Consider the following 24,641-nt stretch of genomic DNA (forward strand, 5'->3'; position numbering starts at 1 on the left):
GGGTATTGTTAATTGTTAATGCAAACTCTAGTCTATCCCCTTTGAATAAGAAAATATAAAAGAGTATCATACCATATCCTTGTAGTCTCATAACCAGTTTTATGTAACATGTACACATGATTGGGATCCATCTCAATAAATTTAACACAAAAAGAACTTCTCAAAAATGTATTGTTAACGGTTAACATCTTATTTTAAAAACAATATTTTATAAAACTAATAATTAAAAACTTTTGAAAACAAAATTCTTCTTAAGATTTCTTATATATATATATATATATATATATATATATATATATATATATATATATATATATATATATATATATCATGTTTTATTTTATATCCTTATCATCAAGTCATAACTTCTTCAATCTAATTATTTTGTTGGAGTTCTGAAATTCTTATAAATTTAGATTTTTCCACATATAATTTTGGATTAATGTATTGAAAAAAAAATAAATAAGTAAAATAAATATGACAATGTAAATCACTAAATTGTCATCTCACATCTGTGTACACTGTACTGGCATACTGCCAGTTCTGGCCCCCCAAAAGAATTAAAGTCGTTCGTAGGTTCTTAATTCTTTGCTTGAGTCGCACCGAAAAAATATTCGTTGAAGCCTACTTACGCCTTGGATGATTTTTAAAAGAAGTATGCGTTGAAATGTTGAATCTCTTTTGCAATCCCATGATTTTTAAAAGAACGATATATGCTTGTGGTTGTCACGCCTCGATTGCTTTTTGCTTAACAAATTTTGCTTATCTCTTTTAATTTGTTATCAGACCAATATGCTCTACTTCAATTATCTTATTAATTATTTCTCTGTTTCTAAATGAATGTTTTTTTTACACATGTCACACTCTCATTCAATTGCCAAATGTCATTTTGTAGTTATTTTGAATTAATTTTTTTCCACATGTTATTTTATGGTTTTTTATTTTAATAAATTTCACATAATACTTTAATGTAATAATTACAATAAATGTAGTAATAAATGAATATCAATTTCATTAATGAACTTACATTTTTATTTTAAAATAATCAAAATAAAGCTCATTAATTTATTTTGTTTATTTATTTAAATTTAAAAGATCAAAAAATATCTACTCTAATAAATGAATGTTTTTTTTTGCCACATGTCACACTCTCATTCAATTTGCCAAATGTCATTTTGTAGTTATTTTGAATTAATTTTTTTCTACATGTCATTTTATGGGTTTTCTATTTTAATAAATTCCACATAATACTTTAATGTAATAATTACAATAAATGTAGTAATAAATGAATATTAATTTCATTAATGGACTTACCTTTTTATTTCAAAATAATCAAATTAAAGCTCATTAATTTATTTTGTTTATTTATTTAAATTTAAAAGATCAAAAAATATCAATTTTAATAATTCATTATTTTTCTTATTTTCTTATACATACAAAGTTTTTAAATATTTAGACTTTTATATTAAATTTTTTTAATTAACCCATGTAATGTTGGGAATTAGGGTTTGTGGTGGAGATCTGGATACCAACTTCGATCGTGATATCACTTTCCGAACTGATATTTCTACCCTATGTCTGGGTTACAAGAAATTCAGCCTAGGATAATCCAAATGGACACTTACGTTTCTAGGCACAGAAGATGTAAGCCAATATGCTAGAGGATTCTCTGAAAGTATGATGAAACGATAGCTTAAGATCGTCCCCCTCTTCTGTAGAGGAAGAGTTGTTTATATATTAAACACGATTAGGGTTTCATTAGGGTTGGGCCGTCATTAGTTGCTTTGGAAGCAAGTAATGTTAATCCGGATTTAATGAGGATTTAGGGTTACCAAAAACTAACGAGTTTCGTTAGTTTTACCATAATCACCCTCAAGAAATGAGGATTTAGGCGCTGCCCCAAACCCCGTGGGGGCTCTGCCCCTCGACCCCGCCTGCTGACTTGGCAGCGGGACCCCAGCCATGGGCTCTGCCTCGTGGACCCCGCTAGGGGCGCTGCCCCTAGACCCCGCCAAAGGGGCGCTGCCCCTTTGGAAACCCCGGACCCGGGGGCGCTGCCCCTGGACCCCCAACTAGTCGTCGAACCGGCTTCTAATTCGATCTTATACATGCGTGCACTCCGCACAACCCCGTACATATAATAGAGTATAAATTATGAAGCCCCTTAGCTCACATGTTAGTTCCAGTTACTTAAAATGACATGGTGACACTAAAATCACCAACATGTAATACATGGGTCTTACACCTAGTTTCTAATAAAATATAATCGCTTAGTTCCCGAGAGCCTCGATTAAAGAAAGAAATGAAAAGAAATAGACAAAAATTAGAACAAAAGTGAAAATAGATGTTTCTTAGTTTTTTTTAATGTAATGAATTTGAAAGAAGAGAAACGAAAAGGAGGTATAATCTTGCCTCATAGTTTATTTATTTATTATTATTTTTTTCAATTTGAATGGATTTGGAAACAAATGAATTTGATCTTGAAAATAAGACTTGATTTAATTTGTTTTCTTTCTTTTAGCTCGGAAAAACAAAATATTTATTTCTTTTTTGGGAACACAGAAATAATTTTTTTTCTATTTCTTTTTTTTTCTTATTCTTTTCGTTTCTTTGTTAGAACTCATGAATTAAGCGTAAGAGTAAATTATAAAGCATTGAGCTATTTTGTTTAATCTTTGGATAAGACAATATTTGAAATTTGAGTTTTAGTTAAGGTAATCAACCTGGGTGTACCATGCAGTGGTGTCCAAAGTGGGTAGCGGCTCTCTCAGAGACCATCTTCGTTAAGGTAATCAACCTAGAAGGTTGAGTGTTATACCAACCTTAAAAGGCAGCGGTGTTTGAAGTGGTGTTAGGTCTCAGTTTCATGTATTGTGTTGTGTTTTTGTTTTTGCGAATGTTTTAAATGTAAATTCGTGTCTTCAATGTAATATTCTATCTAATATTATGATAGTTTTTTGTTTTTGCGAGTGTTTTAAATGTAAAATCAATACTGTCTATGCGATTTAGGCGATGATCCTTAGGAAAAGTCCTTAGCAATAAATATATAAGGAAATGTGAATTAGGTGATGACAAGTAAATGTGATGTAGACGATGACCCTTAGGATAAATCCTTAGGGAAGAATAAATAAAGAAAATGGGGATGGGTAATCGGGTTAATTGTTTGACATAAATATGTGAATAAACAAATTAACTATATTATTGTGGGTTGAAACCCATATGTATCTCACCAGGTTTCCCAACCTAAATCACTCAGTTTATGTGTATCATAGGTATTGATGCGAAGATACATTACACTGAGAGATTAACGAAGACACAGATCATTAGTATAAATTAATGTAAGATCTGTTTACGCTTATGTTTTGTATCAGTTATAACATCCCCAGTTTTGAAAATATATCAATATCGAACGTTTCTTCGGAAATGTTTATTGTTAATATTATCTAACATTGAAGTAATATTTTAGGGACCAATTCCGCAACAAAAGAAATACTTTGTTTTAAAATAAACATAATTATATTTAAAAAAAATGACCGTAAATTTGGGGATGTTTCAGGCCACATTTAACAAACTCTACATTGAGGCGAAACCAATCTCCAACAACATAACCTTCAACGATCATGAGAAAATGAAAAACATATAGTGTTGAAAAAGCCCTTAAGGAGTTAATTTTAAATACCAACCAAATCTGAAAAAAGTTCAAATTTGTCAATTAGGAGTGACTTTGTCATCATGTCGACCTAGTTGTCTTTGGTACCAATCTTTATCACCTTGATATTGCATTAGGTAATAACATCTCTGATATAATGATGTCATGTGTCAGTGTATGTTATTCGCTCGTGGAACATCGAATCCTTCGTGAGGCATATCACACTTTGACTATCACAATAAATTGTAGTGCAATACAAATCACCACATAACTCACCATGAAACCCTCTATGACAAGTACCCTAATTACACATTTCGGAAATAGTGATGCACTCAACTTTCGTAGTAGACAAAGCAACGTTAGATTGAAGTGTAGCCTTCTAACTCCCGACACAACCACCAATAGTAAAAAATATAATCGGTGAGTGATATTCTTTTGTTGAGATTCAATGTATATATTATCTGAATTGACGTATCCACATAACCTAAATGTTGATTTCCCAAATTCCAAACAAGCCTTAGAAGTACCTTTAAGGTATCAGAATATCCATTAGAAGGCTTTCTAATGTTGTTTTCCTAAATTAGCTATAAAATGACTTACAACAGTCAAAGCATGTGATAAGTTAGACTGAGAATACACCATAACATACATTAATGATCCAATCGAACTTGAGTAAGGAGCCTTTGACCTCTGGCTAAATTCATCATTTGTCTGTGGAGAAAATTTAGAAGAAATTGTGAAATCGTCGACAAGTGATGTAATTATCGGTTTGTAACTAGAATGGTATATATATAAGCCTGATAATGTCAATATTTAAACATGTGAGGACACATGTTGTAAATGTCTTTTATATATATATATATATATATATATATATATATATATATATATATATATATATATATATATATATATATATATATATATATATATATAAAAGACATTTACAACATGTGTCCTCACATGTTTAAATATTGACATTATCAGGCTTACCATGAGTATGCTCACCCACTCTAATGCTATAAGAACGGTTTAAGGAGATGTCTTTGATTTCGATTAAGGTTGGCTTTTAAAAAGCTCTTTAGCTTACCACCCCTACCGCCTATTTGCATTTTGAAAGTGGAGTTACCGAAAGAGTTTGTTAGAATGATGTTCAAGTTAGAAGTATTAACTTAAAAGTATATAAAAAATCATGTTTTATTAAAAATGTGAATCTTATGTTACCCATGAAAAATGCACATTTTATTTATAATTTGTTGATGGAGCACATGTGGTTAATCGACAAATCAATCTAGAGTATAATTGAGAATGATGTGAAACTTGCGAATCTCAAACATAACTTGAGAGTGGGATCATGCATTTTGCATGGTTGATTCACCATTTGTTCTATGATCCACGTCGACTCCATCATAGAATTTGAATTGAGCATAATCCGAGATTAACATGCCATTGATAGTCAATGAATCTCAAACATCAAGGAGTTTCATGGAGAATGAAATTGGCAAAGAGTATTGCCTACCTTAATAACTTTATGGTATGTTTACGACGACCCTTTACACATCATAGAGCCAAATATCGATACTAGCCTTTTTAAATAAGTTTATTAAGGGTAACTATTTTCTAATGATTAATAAAGCAAACTATAATGAAAATTGATATTGAAAGATGTCTATAATCTTATCCACTAAAATCTACTGCTATAAAACCTTTTAAAGGATTAACGATTAAGATGATTAATCTTGTCCAAATGCGTATCTTGGGAATAGTTCTCATAAATGAAAAGAAAGATCATGCCTTTGATAAATCTCTTCCTAATCTATTAGAAATAACATTTATCAAGTGTACATTGTAAACTGACATATTGAAGTAAAATGAAATTTCATTAAGTTTGGAGTTGACTAGGGTTAGTCAACTAGCTAACATGTCCATATGATCAGTTCACTCTGATTTTGATATGAACAACTTTGAGATGTCCACAGAGGAGTTGTGTTGTATGTTGATGTTTCCTTTTGGAATTAAAATGACCAATCATAGAAACTCAAACTTCAAATAATCCCATATATTTACTATGATGAATAGAAGTTTCAAGAAGAAAAATGCTAGTTGCCTATGGTTAAAAGGGCGATAAGTGTTGGTATACCTAATTTGGCCACAAACGCCAGGAACAAAGGCATGCTTATTTTAAGACATGTTATGATAGGCTACCAAAACAAAAAAGGACCAATAAAGCATAAATTCCCAATATATATTTTAAGTGAAAGGACTAAAAATGGGGAATATAATTTGATCATAGATTACGAGCCCATGCTACTATCCATGGGACCAAAAGACAAGTCGTTCCCCCCAAACGTTTGGTCTTCAATCAGATATATTAATTCATAATACTGATGAAATTACTTCTAATCCTTTTGAGTATTTTACTAAGGCTTGAGTATTGAAAATTGAAAGAATATGCAGTGACTGATATGAAGTGTGTAGACTAAAACATGAAGAAGATAATTTAATCATTAATACCAAGCTCTTGTTATTGTTTATAGGATCAAAAGAAAATTCTTTTTCAAAAATGTTTAGTCTATGGTCTTATAATTCAATTTGTTTATACAATGTTTCATGAGATAGTTCTAACTTATTTGAATAAGATGTATTATTGGAGAATCATCTTCTTGGATGTGTAAATGAGAATTGCATTACCAAATATCCAGTTGGATAGGATTTTGGAATTCATTTGACCACAAGTCTTATGATAAAAGAAAATCATATTCGTCAAGATAAATGAAAAGGTCACTATATTATAGTCAAGATATCTGTTGAATTAGTTTTACTAATAGGCCGTCCAAATTGACCACAATACGTACTAATTCAAATACATCTAAAAGGACCGGGCGAAATGTATTTATGAAATCATAGTCTTGGATACATAAATGAGAAATGCATTTCTTACCAAGTATCCAGTTGGACCAGATTTTGGATATCATTTGACCGCAAGTCTTGTTATAAATGCAAGTATTGTTTATCAAGATAGATGATGAATAAATCACTTAGTGATGTGAATATTCGATGGAATTAGTTCACACTAATGGATTGTTCAGATTAACCACAATACATGGTAAGACTAACTTCATTACCTTCAAAAGGTATGAACATGTTTATCTGAATAAACATAAGTCTGGAACCTTTCGGGTATTCAGAACTCTCATAAAATGAAGTTAAGAATCAACCAGGAAATTGGATGAGACACTCATATCCAATAGGGGTAGTGAAAATCTAAGTCAAACTATGAAAGAGATTAACGAGCTTTCTCCACCCGAACACTTCCACAAATAGTGTTAGTTGGAAAGACAAACAAATCACTGATTGATTTTGTACTGGATGAGTCGAACTATACTTACTAACAGTTCATGGACCGTACCATGAATAGTGTTACAAGAAGTTCTTTGGTCTTGTACCAACTAATAAGGTCCATGAAACACTCTATAAGATGTGAATTGGGATTCACTCCTCACAAGCACATGTGGGAGTCTACGATTATGAGGCTTGCGGTGCATCGTTAAGCGCTAGACAATGTAGAACTTAGAATAGAGATGTGTTATCTAGTTGGAGAAACCAACAAGCCTTTTCGGTAGTTTTGTAACAAACCCTATGAGAACAAAGTGTTTGTTGCTCGAAGGGAAATTTCTAAGTGAAGGAGTTGATATCCAAAAGGACTAGTGGAAGCCATACTGATCTTGATAATATTCAAGAGACAACCAATGAAGAACCCAAAAGTTGGCCTTACCGTTCAGTTCGAGGTTGAAAGTGATGAGTTTTCTAGGTTACAACAAAGATATTTGCATAATGTAATTTACATAAAATCTTATGGGTACATGCAACCTAGAACACTATGAAATTTTCTCAAGTTATAGAAACATACTTATGAAACAATCAAACTAACCTATTGATAATCGAAATTCATAAGGATTAAAACATACCCTTTAGTATATTCAAATATACTAACTCTTGAGTCTTCAAATGCTCCATGAAAAAGCAAACATCCAATAGTGTGAATTTCTCTAATGGTTCACACCCAAAATCTTAGAACACATGAAATCGACTAGAGAGAGAGGATACAAGATGAAAATCATATTTCATCGTTCTTGAATGTATAGGAACAAAAATTACATGCCAAGGGTCCTATTTATAATTAGTGAATATATAAGATAAGCCTTTATTTGAATAATAAAATAATCAAGTGTTATCTTATTTAAATCCTTACCATATCACTAATCAGGAGGCTATAACACCCGAAAACCGTACATACCTTGAACTATTCTAGAATTTCTTATTTTGTTCAACTATTGAACAATTACAATTCATCCCTTCCACATTTAATTAAATCTAATTAATCCCGAATTAATTCCAGATTAATTCTAATTAATAATCCATTAATTCCAACTATTTCTAATTAATTTATTAATCATGTAATAAATTAATAAATCACTTCTCTCTCTCTCTCTCTCTCTCTCTCTCTCTCTCTCTCTCTTAAAGCCATTTCTAGCTTTCTAGAGTAACCCAGAAGGACTTTACTTTTATTCCATAAATTTATATTAATTTAGTTTTGACTTTTACCAATTTAGTTATGACCTTAGACACATATTCCAACAATCTTCCACTTGTATAAGTCATCAACTACAATTACAAATATAGACTTTGAATAACCAGTAAAGTGTGCTTTCCACAGAAACTGCCGAACTCTGACAAAATCAAATGTTGGCCCTTAGATAAATAACCAACTATTCCTTTATTCTACAAGATATTCAGTGGACATGATACAAGGATATAAATCAATGTCATAGTCCAAGATTCTATTCCTCGATTTCTAATTTATGATGACTGGATTCAGACTACTAATTGAATACATCTGTTTAGTCCGGGCTAGGACTAGCACATCAATGTCAACATCAAATCTTTGAGGTGCCGAAAGATATCGCTTTTCCTGTTAAGGTAAAAGGAACGAATATACTTCAACTATAGAATCATATCCTTTACTCACCATTCTATATCGTCTCTAGTACTAAAATGGAAGTGGTCTGTCACCCGCTTTTCTAGATGACATGTCGTCTGGATTGCCCAACCCTGTCCCGACGATGTGTCGTTGGTAAAGGTGACCTTTGTACCAACGATAGGTAGTCGGAATAGGTTTATAATAAAACTTTTATTTTCCCTCGAAAATCAGTCCCGACGACCCTTTGAGGAGGACATGTCGTCGGCATTGGGGGCTCTGTACCGACAATACTATCCCGACGACATTTTTCACTTTTACCGACGGGGCTATACCGACGACTTTGTACAAACAACAAGTTGTCGATATAGGCTTTATCGACGACATGTCGTCGGTATAGTTGGTAAAAGTGTCTTCGGTATAGGCATCATTCCTTGTGGTGTTTTGGAAGGAACTATTTAAGCAATTGGGCACGTCATTAAAGTACTCCACCACATACCACCCGCTATTCCGATGGACAAACGGAGGTCATAAATAGATGTCTCCAAAACTACCTTCACACGTTTGCTAGTGAAGAGCCTCCATTTCATGCTCTCTACGGTCAACGCATTCTAGACCTAAATCGTTATCTTCCCAGGACCTTCACCACTACTTCAATAGACACAACACTCAACGAACACCAAAGACTCCACACAATTTTTAAAGATAACCTTTAAAGGGCGCAACAACATATGACATCCTTAGCCAGCACACACAGGATCGACAAAAGAGTTCCAAGTGGACGACATGGTTTACTTATGCCTCAAAGAATATCGCCAAAAGACTATCCACTAGCGTGATACAAAAAATTTAACCAAACGATACTTTGGACCTTTCAAAATCAGTGAAAGAGTTGGAAAAGTCCCCAACCGCCTACGGTTAACGCCATAGGCTTGAATTCACCATGTCTTCCATGTCTCATTACTTCGAAAGGCATATGGGAACCCAATAACAACCCCGTTACCACAGTGGGAAGAGCCCAACGAATCACCCACACTATCACTCAAGGATGAGCTCGTTGCACAAGATGGGGCATTTGATAAAAGCCCAAATCAAGACAGCCCAACTGAAGACCACCATCTGAAAGCCTGCTCAATTCTGGGACTAATGAAATAAATTACCTGCAAGAGAGTTTGTTAAATTTGATTAAGTATCTTCCTTGTTTTCAGTATTAGTGGCTAGATAATAGCTCATGTTAGTATTTTGTATAAGGTCCATCCATTTTCCATTCCTAGTTTCGATTCATTAGTTTGAATATTTATTCAGATGCAATTTCCATTTAAAGGCAAGAACTAAAACAAAGAAATTTGCTCCACTTCTTGATCTTTATTTTGGAGTTTTGCCTTCTCAAAACAGCATACATCAGGACTGCATCATTTTTTGTTAGTTGAACTACGTCTTTTTTCGGTGCTCAGACATGGAGGAGTTGGGATAGAGAATCTCAAAGAAAGTTCTGGACCAAGAAGGCAACTTCAGGTGGTTGCAATCTTCATGGTTAAGCACCCCCAAGAAGATGATGTTGTTAGCATATATGGCTGTGATTCAACAACATGGAAGGGGAGGAGGTAAGGATGAGGGGTGAGGTGGGATTGAGTAGTTTTATTAGTTTCATTTTTAAGCTTTAAACCTTTTAATTAAACATAAAAAAAATAGTTGGGCCAATTTAGTAATATTAGGTTTGATAGGGATCAATATTGAAACAATTGAAATCATAGGGATAGAGAGTGTTGCAATTAAAAAAAGTGGACCTAATTCAAAATATCTATAAAATCATAGGGACCAATCATGTAACTTTCTCAATTATATATATATATATATATATATATATATATATGCAATTAACCCATTTTAAAGGAGTGTTGGCACGTAAGGTGAAGCAATTTTTTTTCATTCGTTTGGAGCGATTTCGAAAAACGCGAACTGATGGCGTCTAGGGTTCTTGAAGGTAGTTTATGTTACCTGTGCAACTTATTCCATTGTTAATAGAATGGTGCAATAATTAATCAACCTTTCTTACATCTCTTTTTCTTTGACCGCGTTCTCCCGTACCAGAGAGGAAACAACAAAAAGCGTTGTTGGCGGCGCTGATTGAACTCCGAAAGCAAACAGCTGCATATGTGCGTGCCCAGGTCTCGTCACACACTCCTAGAGTTTGTTTAATTGCATTGATTGGTGAAATTTGAGTCGTAGAATTTGGGAAAACTTGATGTTTTTCTATGAGTTTTCAGATGTATAGCTAATGTATGTTTTGATAACCTATGCAGATTGCGGAACATGTGAAAAGTGTCAAGGAATTGGAAGCTGAGTTGGCTGAGAATCTGGAAACCCTAAGATCTTTGAGGAAGGTAATGGAGCCCGGATTTTGGGTTTTGTTTTTTTAGCAAAGTACCACATCACATATATAAGTAGAAAAATATGAGTTATCTGATGTATAGCTAATGTCTCTTTTATGCAGGTTGGTGAACCTGGAGACCAAGAGGAAGCAGAATTTGAAGCTAAGATTGTTGGTCTCCAAAGATCTCGGATGGAGAGACTGGAGCAGTTTCTAAGCAACAACAACAATAACAACAACCTGGAACTACCATCGAAGGTCTCCTAATTAAGTATCTGAATAATATTATTATGTTTTATTTTCAGTAAACAGTAACTAGCTAGTGTGTACCAACTGAATGAGGTTTTTCTCCTCTTCTTTTTCCTAAATTTAAACCCATCAACTTCTTAACACAATCATTCATTATGTGTATGTTATGAGGAATGACAATCTTCTTTTTTAATATCATTAAGCTACCAAGATGCTAGAATCAAAAGTCAAAACAACATTACAAACAATAATTAGCAAGGCTGAGGTTTTGCAACCAACCAACCCAATTGACTTTGATGTTTGAATTTATCCCATCCTTCCTGCTCCCAATCCAAAAAAATAGACTCGGAAACAGGTTTTAAGTATAAACATTAAGTTGTCACACCCCCAAACTAAGGATGGCGGAAACGTCCGGGGGTGGAGGACTTCATGTATAGTATCATAACAACAATTGTAATAGTAATTCAAGCAAACACAACCAACATATATATAATTGAAAAAGTTACATCATTGTATGAATTACATGTTTACGAATCAATTACAATATGTTGACAAAATATGAAATAGTAGACGCCTTAGCGTCCCATCCTCAAAAGCACTTGGTTACCTGTTTAATGATTTCCTGAGAATACAAGTTGTTTGGAAAAGTGTCAACACAAAGGTTGGTGAGTTCATAAGCTTTTGTTTGATATTATTAAAAGCCTTTCGTTTGTAAAAGTAGTATTTGTTTTAGAAAATCCAATATTTTCCTTAAAATGTATATGTAGTCTTAAATTCAAAGACCGAAATGTATAAGTAACTTTTCTTACTTATAATATATAATGTAAGTTTAAATCGACATAAACTCGTTTAATTTTAATGAAGTTCCCGTAAATTCCAATATTTATTAATATTTTGTGTGAGTTTATTATAACCATGCTATGACCAAGGTTGCCTAAAACGACGTTCTTCGGGTGTCGGAAATGTTATGACATTTGTCACCCCAGACCTATCGGTCTAACTGTTGCATGCAGTTTAGGTGTGGGTTTGTCAAACCCAATATAGATCTATACACAACTATCACTCTCTCCCTCAAGGAGACTCTGGTTACAATACAGGACTTAATGGTAATTTGAAGTAAATGTCTCACAAAGTCATTAACGGAATTACGTGTTATGAAAACTTGGTACCGTATGGCCGTACCTTGCTTAATGAAAATATCCTTTGTATAAATGTACCCTTTTTAAATGTATGTGTTATGTAATGTATCATAAACTATACCTATTATAGTTTATCAACCAAGGGTAGTACGTAGTAATGTATGCAAACTATATTCAAAATAGTTTATTAAATGTTTGAATGTATCGGTTGTACTTTGATTATAATCACTTGTTATTCTTTATATTTTATATGTCCAAATCCATTTGTAAACTGATGTATGTCTAAATATTAAGATAAAATGTCATATATTGCAATAACATATAATCACATAAAGATATACACCTTGCTCAACATGTTACAAGGTGAAATGAAATTGACAGCAACTTTTCGTTGAATACAGTTTCTGTTACTGTTCTTAGAAAATTTATAGAAAAATCATCAAAGCTCTAAATCCAAATCCGCAAATTCTGAGAGTTTGGAATATGAGTCTAGTTTGTTCGTAAATTTTATCATGATTTTTAGTGATCTTTAACAGAGGTGAAAATGTTCATAATCACAGACTGGTCCGGGTTTGCCTCTGAAATGACAGGCAGTTTTGTAAAAATCACCATAAATTGTAGAAAAATCATATGGAGATGTGCAAGTAGCCATTTTAAAGCTAAGAGTTTGAACTACTTGCACCTGGAACAGTTTTTGAAAACTAAAATTTTTAAGTTGACCAAAACAGTCCGTGATCGAAGTTCATCTTTTCTGATGTAATCTGATAGAAAAAGTTTAATTGTGTTCTTGATGATTTTACTTGTATTCCCCCCTTAAAACTTAAGAAAAACATGTAAATGTAGGGGTATGAACTCACCTTATGTGGTTCCAGTAGATGAAAGTGAGAGAGAGGAAGTGTTCAAACCAAGAACACTAAGAAGATGTCTTGATGATTCGAGAATCTAACACCGAATAAGATGGAATTTGTGTAAGATATCAATGATTTGAGTAGAATGGAGTTTAATAATTATGTGAATGATGAAGATACTTACTAATTGAAGAAAGAAATCCCTGGAGAAAGCCTTGAAGTTCTTGAAGTTGAGAGAAAAGATGAGAGAATTTTGGAGAGTGTTCTTTGGTTGTTAAGTGTAGAATGAAAGGACTTTATGGAGAATGAGGAGAGAGGATCAATCCTCCAGCTCTTAGAACGTGGGAAGAGCTGGAGATTAGGTGTAAAGGTCCACTAAGGAGACAAGGGGTAGTGGGAAAGAGTGGCTGATCATAGAGTGAGGTGGTGGTGGTTTGCTTTTGCCATAAATTAAGGAAAAACAAATATTCCCTCAATAATTAGTTCAACCACTAATTCTTTTAATATATTTTTATAAAAACCCTGGAGATTTATATATTTTGGGGCCTTAGTTTATAAAATAAAGTTTTGGGTGAAAATCCCACGTTAAAATAATGAAAAACGGAGTTAAAACGAAGTCGTAGTCGAAAAACCGGTAAAAAAAGGTCGTCTGCGAGACCTCTCGCATGGAGGCCGGATTCGGACCCTCGCATGCGAGGCTGCTGTCTGATGGCTTCGGATTCGGTCTCCTGAGAGGCTTCAGCTTCGGTCCTGATGAGAGGCTTCGGATCCGAGGCCTCGGATGAGAGGCTTCGGTCCTGAAGCTTCAGTTCCAGGTCCTTAAGGCTATTTTACCCGTTTTACCCCGTTTCAAGCGATTTTTGACCTGGTTAAGGGTCGATATGACCCAAATGATTACAAAAAGTTAAAGTAACTTTTGAGAGAGATTTGGGAGAGATTTCAAATAGAAAGAGATAGAGTGAAAACGATTTAGAGAGGTTTCGTTTGTGATTAATTTGAGTGTCCGGCTTCACAACGCAAGGTTCGTAAACCCCGTTAAACCGTGTTTTAGTGTCGTACACAATCCCGATGATTGTGCAATAGTGTTTTATCGCTTTGGTTCGTTGTTTAGCACTGTTAAGGCTAAGGAAAATCAAACACATGAACTTTCCAAATGATGATTTCTCATTAAAATAGCGAATTGTATAGTGATTACATAACGTAAACCCTAACATACAAGGGTTATTGGAGTTGACCGGTTTGACTTGTTGACTTTGTATGACTTTGACTTGACCGAAATTTGACGGTTGTCACATCATCCCCCTGTTAGAAGGAATTTCGTCCCGAAATTTTCATTTTGACTGGGATTTCAAGAGTTTGGGAAGAGATGTGGATACTTTTGGTTCATCTGATCCTCGCATTCCCAGGTAAATTCGGGTCCTCGTTTAGCGTTCCAACGGACCTTCACGATGGGAATACGACTTTGTTTCGTTCGTTTGATTTCCCGATCCATGATTTCGACTGGTTCCTCCACGAAGTGGAGATTTTCGTTAACTTCGATTTCGTCGAGTGGTATTACGAGTGTCTCATCAGACAAACACTTCTTTAGGTTCGACACGTGAAATGTGGGATGTACTTTGTCGAGTTCCTGAGGTAATCGAAGTTTGTATGCTACTGGCCCAATCCTAGCAAGGATTTCGAATGCCCGATGTACCTTGGATTTAGTTTCCCGCGTTTGCCGAATCGTATCATTCCTTTCCAAGGGGAAACTTTTAGTAGTACACGATCACCCACCTGGAATTCCAAGGGTTTGCGTCGTTTGTCTGCGTAACTCTTTTGCCGATCGCGAGACGCTTTCAGTCTTTCTCGAATTTGAACGATCTTTTATGTGGTTTCCCTTATGATTTCAGGGCCAGTGAGGGTGCTATTAGAGACTTGCCATCTAGCTAGCTGTGTATCCCCCACCTCAGCCCAACACAAGGGTGATCTGCATTTGCGACCGTAAAGAGCTTCGAATGGAGCGACTTTGATGCTAGTATGATAGCTGTTATTGTAGGAGAATTCGATAAGCGGTAGATGGGTATCCCATGCTTTACCGAAGTCTATCACACAAGCTCTTAACATGTCTTCCAACGTTTGAATGGTTCGTTCGCTCTGTCCGTCGGTTTGTGGGTGGTAGGCCGTACTCATGTCAAGCCTAGTTCCCAATGATTTTTGTAGAGACTGCCAAAACCGTGAGGTAAATCTACTATCTCTATCGGAGATAATGGATATCGGCACACCATGGAGTCGTACAATCTCTCTGATGTACGTTCTAGTCAGCTTCTCCATCTTGTCGGTTTCTTTTATCGGTAGGAAGTGTGCTGATTTGGTCAATCTGTCTACGATTACCCATATGGTGTCAAGCCCGCCCGATGTCTTAGGCAGCTTGGTTATGAAGTCCATGGTTATTCGTTCCCACTTCCACTCAGGTATATCCGGCTGTTGTAATAGCCCGGATGGTTTCTGGTATTCGATTTTGACCTTGGCGCAAGTCAGACACTTGCTCACATAGGTAGCAATCTCAGCTTTCATGTTCGGCCACCAGTATAATTTTTTGAGGTCCAGATACATCTTATCTGACCCGGGATGGATGGAATATCGAGTCTTGTGTGCTTCATTCATGATGACGTCTCGGAGTCCACCGAACTTCGGTGTCCAGATTCGATTTATGAGATAACGTACTCCATCATCCTTGACTTCTAAGTTTTTATCCATTCCCCTTAATGTCTCTCCTGCCACCTTTTCTGGTTTCAAAGCTTCTAGTTGAGCTTCCTTGATTTGTATGGTCGTGTGGGAATGGATCGTCATTGTTAAGGATTTTACTCGGTGGCCCGAGTACTCCTTCCTGCTTAGAGCATCAACCACTACATTTGCCTTGCCCGGATGATAACGAATTTCGCACTCGTAGTCATTCAGCAACTCTACCCATCTCCTCTGTCGCATGTTGAGCTCCTTCTGATTGAGGATATGCTGAAGACTTTTGTGATCAGTGAAGATAGTGCATTTCGTGCCGTAGAGGTAGTGTCTCCAGATCTTCAAAGCGAATACCACTGCTCCTAATTCCAGGTCGTGCGTAGTATAATTAACCTCGTGCGTCTTAAGCTGTCTTGATGCATACGCGATAACCTTCCCTCTCTGCATGAGCACACATCCGAGGCCTTGATTCGAAGCATCACAGTACACTACGAAGTCCTCGGTTCCCTCTGGGAGAGACAAGATCGGTGCGCTGCATAGGGCTTGTTTTAACGTTTGGAAAGCAGTTTCTTGTTTATTTTCCCACTTGAATATCACACCTTTCTGCGTCAAGGTGGTGAGTGGTTTCGCAATCTTGGAGAAGTTTTGTATAAATCTTCGGTAGTAGCCAGCAAGCCCAAGGAATTGTCGAATTTCGGTTGGCGTCTTGGGTGCTGACCAATTCTCGATTGCCTTGATCTTGGAGGGATCCACATGTATGCCTTTCTCATTTACCACATGGCCAAGGAAATCCACTTCTATAATCCAGAATTCACACTTAGAGAACTTAGCATAAAGCTTCTCCGCTCTTAGTGTCTCTAGCACTTGGCATAGATGTAGGCGATGCTCTTCTTCGCTTCGCGAGTAGATCAAGATATCGTCGATGAATACGATTACAAACTTGTCTAGGTGGGGTCGACACACTCTATTCATTAGGTCCATGAATACCGCAGGTGCGTTTGTTAAACCGAAGGACATCACCACAAACTCGTAGTGCCCATAGCGAGTTCTGAATGCAGTTTTGGGAATATCTTCTTCTTGAACTCGTAGCTGATGGTAACCTGACCTTAGGTCGATCTTTGAGAAGAAATTTGCTCCTTGGAGTTGGTCGAAAAGGTCATCGATTCGGGGTAGAGGATATCGGTTCTTGATGGTGAGTTTGTTTAGTTCCCGATAGTCGATGCACATGCGAAAGGATCCGTCCTTCTTCTTTACAAAAAGGACTGGTGCTCCCCAAGGTGAGAAGCTTGGTCTGATGAACCCTTTGCTCAAAAGCTCGTTCAACTGACTGGACAACTCTTGCATTTCTGTTGGTGCGAGGCGGTATGGAGCTCTGGCTACGGGGGTAGCTCCGGGTATTAAGTCAATTCTGAAATCGACTTGTCGTGCGAGTGGTACACCAGGAAGATCTTCTGGGAACACATCCGGGAAGTTACATACTTCGGGGATGTCTTTGATGTCTTTCACGTCTTGTTTCTTGTCTACTACGTGGGCCAAGAAGGCGTGGTACTCCTTCCGGAGATACTTTTGGGCTTTGATGCATGAGATGATTTGTAAATTCGCACTAGGTTTGTCACCATAGATGAGAAGGGTTTCGTCATTTGGTAGATTGAGGCGAACGGCCCTTTCATAACATAGAATGTCGGCACGGTGAGGAACTAACCAATCCATCCCGATAATTACGTCGAAGCTTTTTATGGTGACCGGCATCAGGTCAATTTTAAATGTATGGTTGTCTAGAGTGAGAGTACACTCTGAGTATATATCGCTAGTGCGTTCTACTTTCCATTTGCCATTTCTACTACATAAGTATCCTTTAGTGATTGGGGATTTTGTTCAAGTAATTGTTTATATTGGTGGCTCACGAAACTCCTCTCCGCTCCACTATCGAATAGTACGCATGCATAAGAGTTATTGAGGAGAAACATACCGGTAACCACCGTGGGATCCTCGACTTCTTCCCCATGTCCTATTGCCAGGACTCTTCCTACTCCACCAGCATTAGGGGCTTGTGCTTTGGGGCAGTTTCTTTTGAAGTGACCTGCGTCTCCACAGTTGTAGCAGGTTCGGGTTGCCCCCGTACTGGCGACTTGGTTGATTGGTCGAGCCGGCGCTTTACAGAAACGAGCAGTGTGCCCCTTCCTGTCGCAGTTGATACAGTGCATCTCCCTACAAGCACCATTGTGGTGAAAGTTGCACTTGTTGCACTTGGGTAGGGTTCCAGCATATGGCTTCGGTGGTGCAGTAGTGGCAGCATGGACAACAACAGTTTGTTGCTTCTTAGCGGGGTCCTGTGCTGGTTGGCTCTTCTTTTGGTTCCAGAACTTCCTTTTGTTGTTTCCCCCTTTTGATTGATCAGTGGTGGTGGTTGTAGTATTATGACCGGCTCGGTGGTCAACAAGTTGTTGTGCCAGCTCCCTGGCACTGTCAAAAGTAGTTGGCCTTGAAGCCAGGACACTACTTTGCACTTGGGGAGACAGTCCCCAAAGGTATCGCTCCACCTTTTTCTCCTCCGGAGTAACCATTGTTGGGCAGAGGAGAGCCAATTCATTGAATCGGGTGGTGTAGGTTTCAAGGTCGGAGCCCGTCATCCTGAGGTTCGAAAGTTCTTGTTCCAGCTTTTGAATTTCGCCTCTCGGGCAGTACTCCTTCATCATCAAGGTTTTTAGTTCTGCCCAGGTTATGGAGCTAGCCACTTCGAGAGTAAGTGAATTAATCCGGCAGTTCCACCAAGTAAGGGCCCGACCGGTGAAAGTGAAGGCTGCGAACTTAACTTTGCTCGCTTCGGGGCAAGAGCACACCTGAAAGACTACTTCGGTCTTTTCAAACCATTGCATTAAAGTGATGACTCCCCCGCTCCCATTGAAGTTGTCGGGTTTGCCATTGGTGAAGTCTTTGTAGGTGCACTCTCTTGTGCGCACCCATCTGTCGCCCTGGTTAGAGGGTGTAACACCTGGTCCAGATCCACCATTTCCATTAGAGACAATTTGGGACACAGCTGCCGCTACTGCTGCTGCTATTGCAACTTGGAGTATTGCTGGATCAAATTGTGGAAGTGGCGGCAGAGGTGTTGGTGATGGTGGTGGAGGTGTCGGTGATGGTGATGGTGGTGGAGGTGTTGGTAGTGGTGGTGGAAGTGTCGGTGATGGTGGTGGAGGTGTTGGTAGTGGTGGTGGAAGTGTCGGTGATGGTGGTGGAGGTGTTAGTAGTGGTGGTGGAGGTGGTGCTGCACTGCTAGATGGTCTAGTCTCCTTCCTTGGCGGCATGGTTCTGTCATAAGTTGTAAACCAATGTACTTTTAGTACAAGTATATTTATAGGAAGAGAAATCTTTTATACATAAAGTATATTATTACGTTGTGTTCCGATATGTTTACGATACATACGATTTTATACTTTTAATTGACCCAATACATTGGGCTATGAGGTAAAATGAAAGTCTAAAATATTTTATTTGAGTTTCCTTGTTTCCAAGTATATGACCATTTGTAAGAGTTCCCATATACTAATTTAGTCGGGACATAATTAATATATTTATTATAATAACACAAAATACTCCTATAGTATTTGTAAATATTTAGTTTTGAGTTCTTAAAGTATCCTTTGTAGTGTGATATTAGGTTGTTAGATTTGTTGCCCATCCTGACCATCCCCCGGTATATGCAAGTCAATTCTCGGACAGATATAGTTGATCAGGCTATATCCTTCCCAGAATTAATCCACATATACTAAGGCATACACAAAATGTTCAACTCTTCTTCTTTTGCTTTATGTTTTCCCTAGTCATGATACCATGCGAGCATGTAATGTATGTATGTATACTTTAATCAAGAAAGTTGTTTATTTCCTAAAAGTATATTTATTTGAAAAATGCACAAATCAGAGACTATTAGTCCCAATTGTGTTTATAGTTTGTATATCTTATGTGGTTTGATATACTTAATTCACTATAAACTGTGCTCTGATACCAATCTGTCACACCCCCAAACCAAGGATGGCGGAAACGTCCGGGGGTGGAGGACTTCATGTATAGTATCATAACAACAATTGTAATAGTAATTCAAGCAAACACAACCAACATATATATAATTGAAAAAGTTACATCATTGTATGCATTACATGTTTACGAATCAATTACAATATGTTGACAAAATATGAAATAGTAGACGCGTTAGCGTCCCATCCTCAAAAGCACTTGGTTACATGTTTAATGATTTCCTGAGAATACAAGTTGTTTGGAAAAGTGTCAACACAAAGGTTGGTGAGTTCATAAGCTTTTGTTTGATATTATTAAAAGCCTTTTGTTTGTAAAAGTAGTATTTGTTTTAGAAAATCCAATATTTTCCTTAAAATGTTATGTAGTCTTAAATTCAAAGACCGAAATGTATAAGTAACTTTTCTTACTTATAATAAATAATGTAAGTTTAAATCGACATAAACTCGTTTAATTTTAATGAAGTTCCCGTAAATTCCAATATTTATTAATACTTTGTGTGAGTTTATTATAACCATGCTATGACCAAGGTTGCCTAAAACGACGTTCTTCGGGCGTCGGAAATGTTATGACATTTGTCACCCCAGACCTATCGGTCTAACTGTTGCATGCAGTTTAGGTGTGGGTTTGTCAAACCCAATATAGATCTATACACAACTATCACGCTCTCCCTTAAGGAGACTCTGGTTACAATACAGGACTTAATCGTAATTTGAAGTAAATGTCTCACAAAGTCATTAACGGAATTACGTGTTATGAAAACTTGGTACCGTATGGCCGTACCTTGCTTAATGAAAATATCCTTTGTATAAATGTACACTTTTTAAATGTATGTGTTATGTAATGTATCATAAACTATACCTATTATAGTTTATCAACCAAGGGTAGTACGTAGTAATGTATGCAAACTATATTCAAAATAGTTTATTAAATGTTTGAATGTATCGGTTGTACTTTGATTATAATCACTTGTTATTCTTTATATTTTATATGTCCAAATCCATTTGTAAACTGATGTGTGTCTAAATATTAAGATAAAATGTCATATATTGCAATAACATATAATCACATAAAGATATACACCTTGCTCAACATGTTACAAGGTGAAATGAAATTGACAGCAACTTTTTATTGTATACAGTTTCTGTTACTGTTCTTAGAAAATTTATAGAAAAATCATCAAAGCTCCAAATCCAAATCCGCAAATTCTGAGAGTTTGGAATATGAGTCTAGTTTGTTCGTAAATTTTATCATGATTTTTAGTGATCTTTAACAGAGGTGAAAATGTTCATAATCACAGACTGGTCCGGGTTTGCCTCTGAAATGACAGGCAGTTTTGTAAAAATCACCATAAATTGTAGAAAAATCATATGGAGATGTGCAAGTAGCCATTTTAAAGCTAAGAGTTTGAACTACTTGCACCTGGAACAGTTTTGAAAACTAAAATTTTTAAGTTGACCAAAACAGTCCGTGATCGAAGTTCATCTTTTCTGATGTAATCTGATAGAAAAAGTTTAATTGTGTTCTTGATGATTTTACTTGTATTCCCCCCTTAAAACTTAAGAAAAAAATGTAAATGTAGGGGTATGAACTCACCTTATGTGGTTCCAGTAGATGAAAGTGAGAGAGAGGAAGTGTTCAAACCAAGAACACTAAGAAGATGTCTTGATGATTCGAGAATCTAACACCGAATAAGATGGAATTTGTGTAAGATATCAATGATTTGAGTAGAATGGAGTTTAATAATTATGTGAATGATGAAGATACTTACTAATTGAAGAAAGAAATCCCTGGAGAAAGCCTTGAAGTTCTTGAAGTTGAGAGAAAAGATGAGAGAATTTTGGAGAGTGTTCTTTGGTTGTTAAGTGTAGAATGAAAGGACTTTATGGAGAATGAGGAGAGAGGATCAATCCTCCAGCTCTTAGAACGTGGGAAGAGATGGAGATTGGGTGTAAAGGTCCACTAAGGAGACAAGGGGTAGTGGGAAAGAGTGGCTGATCATAGAGTGAGGTGGTGGTGGTTTGCTTTTGCCATAAATTAAGGAAAAGCAAATATTCCCTCAATAATTAGTTCAACCACTAATTCTTTTAATATATTTTTATAAAAACCCTGGAGATTTATATATTTTGGGGCCTTAGTTTATAAAATAAAGTTTTGGGTGAAAATCCCACGTTAAAATAATGAAAAACGGAGTTAAAACGAAGTCGTAGTCGAAAAACCGGTAAAAAAAGGTCGTCTACGAGACCTCTCGCATGGAGGCCAGATTCGGACCCTCGCATGCGAGGCTGCTGTCTGATGGCTTCGGATTCGGTCTCCTGAGAGGCTTCAGCTTCGGTCCTGATGAGAGGCTTCGGATCCGAGGCCTCGGATGAGAGGCTTCGGTCCTGAAGCTTCAGTTCCAGGTCCTTAAGGCTATTTTACCCGTTTTACCCCGTTTCAAGCGATTTTTGACCTGGTTAAGGGTCGATATGACCCAAATGATTACAAAAAGTTAAAGTAACTTTTGAGAGAGATTTGGGAGAGATTTCAAATAGAAAGAGATAGAGTGAAAACGATTTAGAGAGGTTTCGTTTGTGATTAATTTGAGTGTCCGGCTTCACAACGCAAGGTTCGTAAACCCCGTTAAACCGTGTTTTAGTGTCGTACACAATCCCGATGATTGTGCAATAGTGTTTTATCGCTTTGGTTCGTTGTTTAGCACTGTTAAGGCTAAGGAAAATCAAACACATGAACTTTCCAAATGATGATTTCTCATTAAAATAGCGAATTGTATAGTGATTACATAACGTAAACCCTAACATACAAGGGTTATTGGAGTTGACCGGTTTGACTTGTTGACTTTGTATGACTTTGACTTGACCGAAATTTGACGGTTGTCACATAAGTTGCTATGTCAAAAATGACTTATAACCGAAACTACGATGCCTAAATAGAAAAAGGCCAAACTACAATGCTGAAATGAGAAATGGTATTGTGAAAACGAATTTCATGATAACATATGATATTGCTTGCTCATAAGGAAAATCATTCTCACATGAAAGGTGTTTAGGGTTACTGGAACACTTTAGAAAGTACAAAGTTAAGTTAAAAGTCGAGTAAAGTATGATGCTATTCACAATATGGGGCCTTATGGTATATCCACATTTGGGCCCACACAAAATTCACAAATATATTGATAGATATATTATCATATTATCCGAAGATATCATCAAACTTTATACAATAAGTATCAATAACCTATTCTGGAGTTTATTATTAGATAAAACTGCAAAAATGGTCCTTATGATATGCATTTTTTAATAAAAGTCCAGACTACAACTATGTACAAGTAAATTCACAACTTGTTATTATAGGAACTTTTAATACCAAGAGTGCAAACTTATTTAAATTTAAGTTAAATTAGGGTGTTATAAATAAGTATAAGTTGAAAGTCTAAGGGTTTAAATCATAAATAAACCTCATATATGTGTTTTCGCCCAAAGTAATTAAATGAAAATAGAGTTTACGATTTGGATATGTTCCAAGTGGTGTTTTCGTTGACCAAATCCGAAAACACCCCATCATTTAATGCCAAATCTGAAAACCCCCTATTCTAGAAGGCCTAGGGCGTAAGCCCTTTTCACCATTGGCCTCAAAACCGAAAACACCTTTTCCCTTGGACTTTAGGGGAGAAAACCTAATAAGGGGGCCCATTATAAGGCATAAACCCCTTCCTTGTGGACCTTATGGGCGAAAACTCATTCCTTAGGAGTTATTAGATTCGAAAACCCCTTTAATACATAATGTTTCATCCGTAAACACCCTTAAAATATCTAATATCTTATCTGAATTCAGCTTCCCTAGATGATAATGTAAACGTCAACTCAACCTCCTCATTAAGCTTCCTTCATATATAAGGTGTATATTAGATCACTTCTTCATTTACCACATCCAGTAAACAAGAACAATCCCATTCTCTCTCAAAGTATCAACACATTTCCTTTCATTTACAAAGTGTAAACTACTCCAGGAGACATTCTCTTCTTCCTTACAAGTATAAATTTTGGCAAGATTCCATTAGAATCCATGTATTTTCATCACCTCCTACGATTGTTATCAAATATTCACACATTAAAATGTGTTTAAACATTAGGACACGATTATCGTTACGTGTTCTAAATCGAAGTCTCCATTTCAATCCCGCTAACAAAACCGTTATCACACTCAAGGTGAGTTCATACCCCTACATTTTCATAACTTTTCTATGTTTTAGGGGGAGAATACAAGTAAAACACAAGAAATTTGTGTTAATATACAAATTATTGTTTTATATTTTATTACGTTAAAGTATCTTTACATAGAAATATCAATCATGCGGAACAACGTTATTACCAAATTTACAAACGATTACATGCAAAATACGTTAAAACGAAACGGTTATCATTTTCAAAAAAACAATACTTTTAAACTATAATGGGTATAGTTTGGGTTACATTCACATCATTTTACCCTTTACAGGGCAAAGAAATGATTATATAAAAATACGATTATTTTTATATTACAAACATAACGAAAGGAGTAACAATTTCATATACGAACATTTTTATTACAAAACACGTATCTTGTTGGAAATTTGTGATTCATTCACCTTCATTGTACCTACCAAAGGTATCCATGGAAG

The 24,641-nt window shown here is 36.1% G+C and overlaps 1 protein-coding gene across 1 annotated transcript; it reads left to right on the forward strand.

Annotated features, from left to right (window-relative positions):
- The first annotated feature begins 10,532 nt into the window (after positions 1-10,532).
- Positions 10,533-11,370, forward strand: LOC145119135 (uncharacterized). The gene is made up of 4 exons (XM_079054761.1): positions 10,533-10,611; positions 10,719-10,795; positions 10,931-11,011; positions 11,122-11,370. Exons 1-4 carry the CDS (start codon positions 10,590-10,592, stop codon positions 11,263-11,265), a joined length of 324 nt encoding a protein of 107 aa, XP_078910887.1. The 5' UTR covers positions 10,533-10,589; the 3' UTR covers positions 11,266-11,370.
- The last annotated feature ends 13,271 nt before the right edge of the window (positions 11,371-24,641 follow it).

The sequence above is a fragment of the Lactuca virosa genome, chromosome 6, assembly GCF_052849685.1.
Source record: "Lactuca virosa cultivar CGN04683 chromosome 6, Lactuca_virosa_CGN04683_v6, whole genome shotgun sequence".
Classification (NCBI taxonomy): Eukaryota; Viridiplantae; Streptophyta; class Magnoliopsida; order Asterales; family Asteraceae; genus Lactuca; species Lactuca virosa.

What these genes read in the sequence shown, in the direction of transcription:
- LOC145119135 (XM_079054761.1), top strand. Translation starts at nt 10,590, where the DNA reads ATGGCGTCTAGGGTTCTTGAAG. An exon ending in GGCGTCTAGGGTTCTTGAAG is followed by an intron (nt 10,612 to 10,718) that starts GTAGTTTATGTT and finishes CTCCCGTACCAG; the next exon opens with AGAGGAAACAACAAAAAGCG. An exon ending in CCCTAAGATCTTTGAGGAAG is followed by an intron (nt 11,012 to 11,121) that starts GTAATGGAGCCC and finishes TCTTTTATGCAG; the next exon opens with GTTGGTGAACCTGGAGACCA.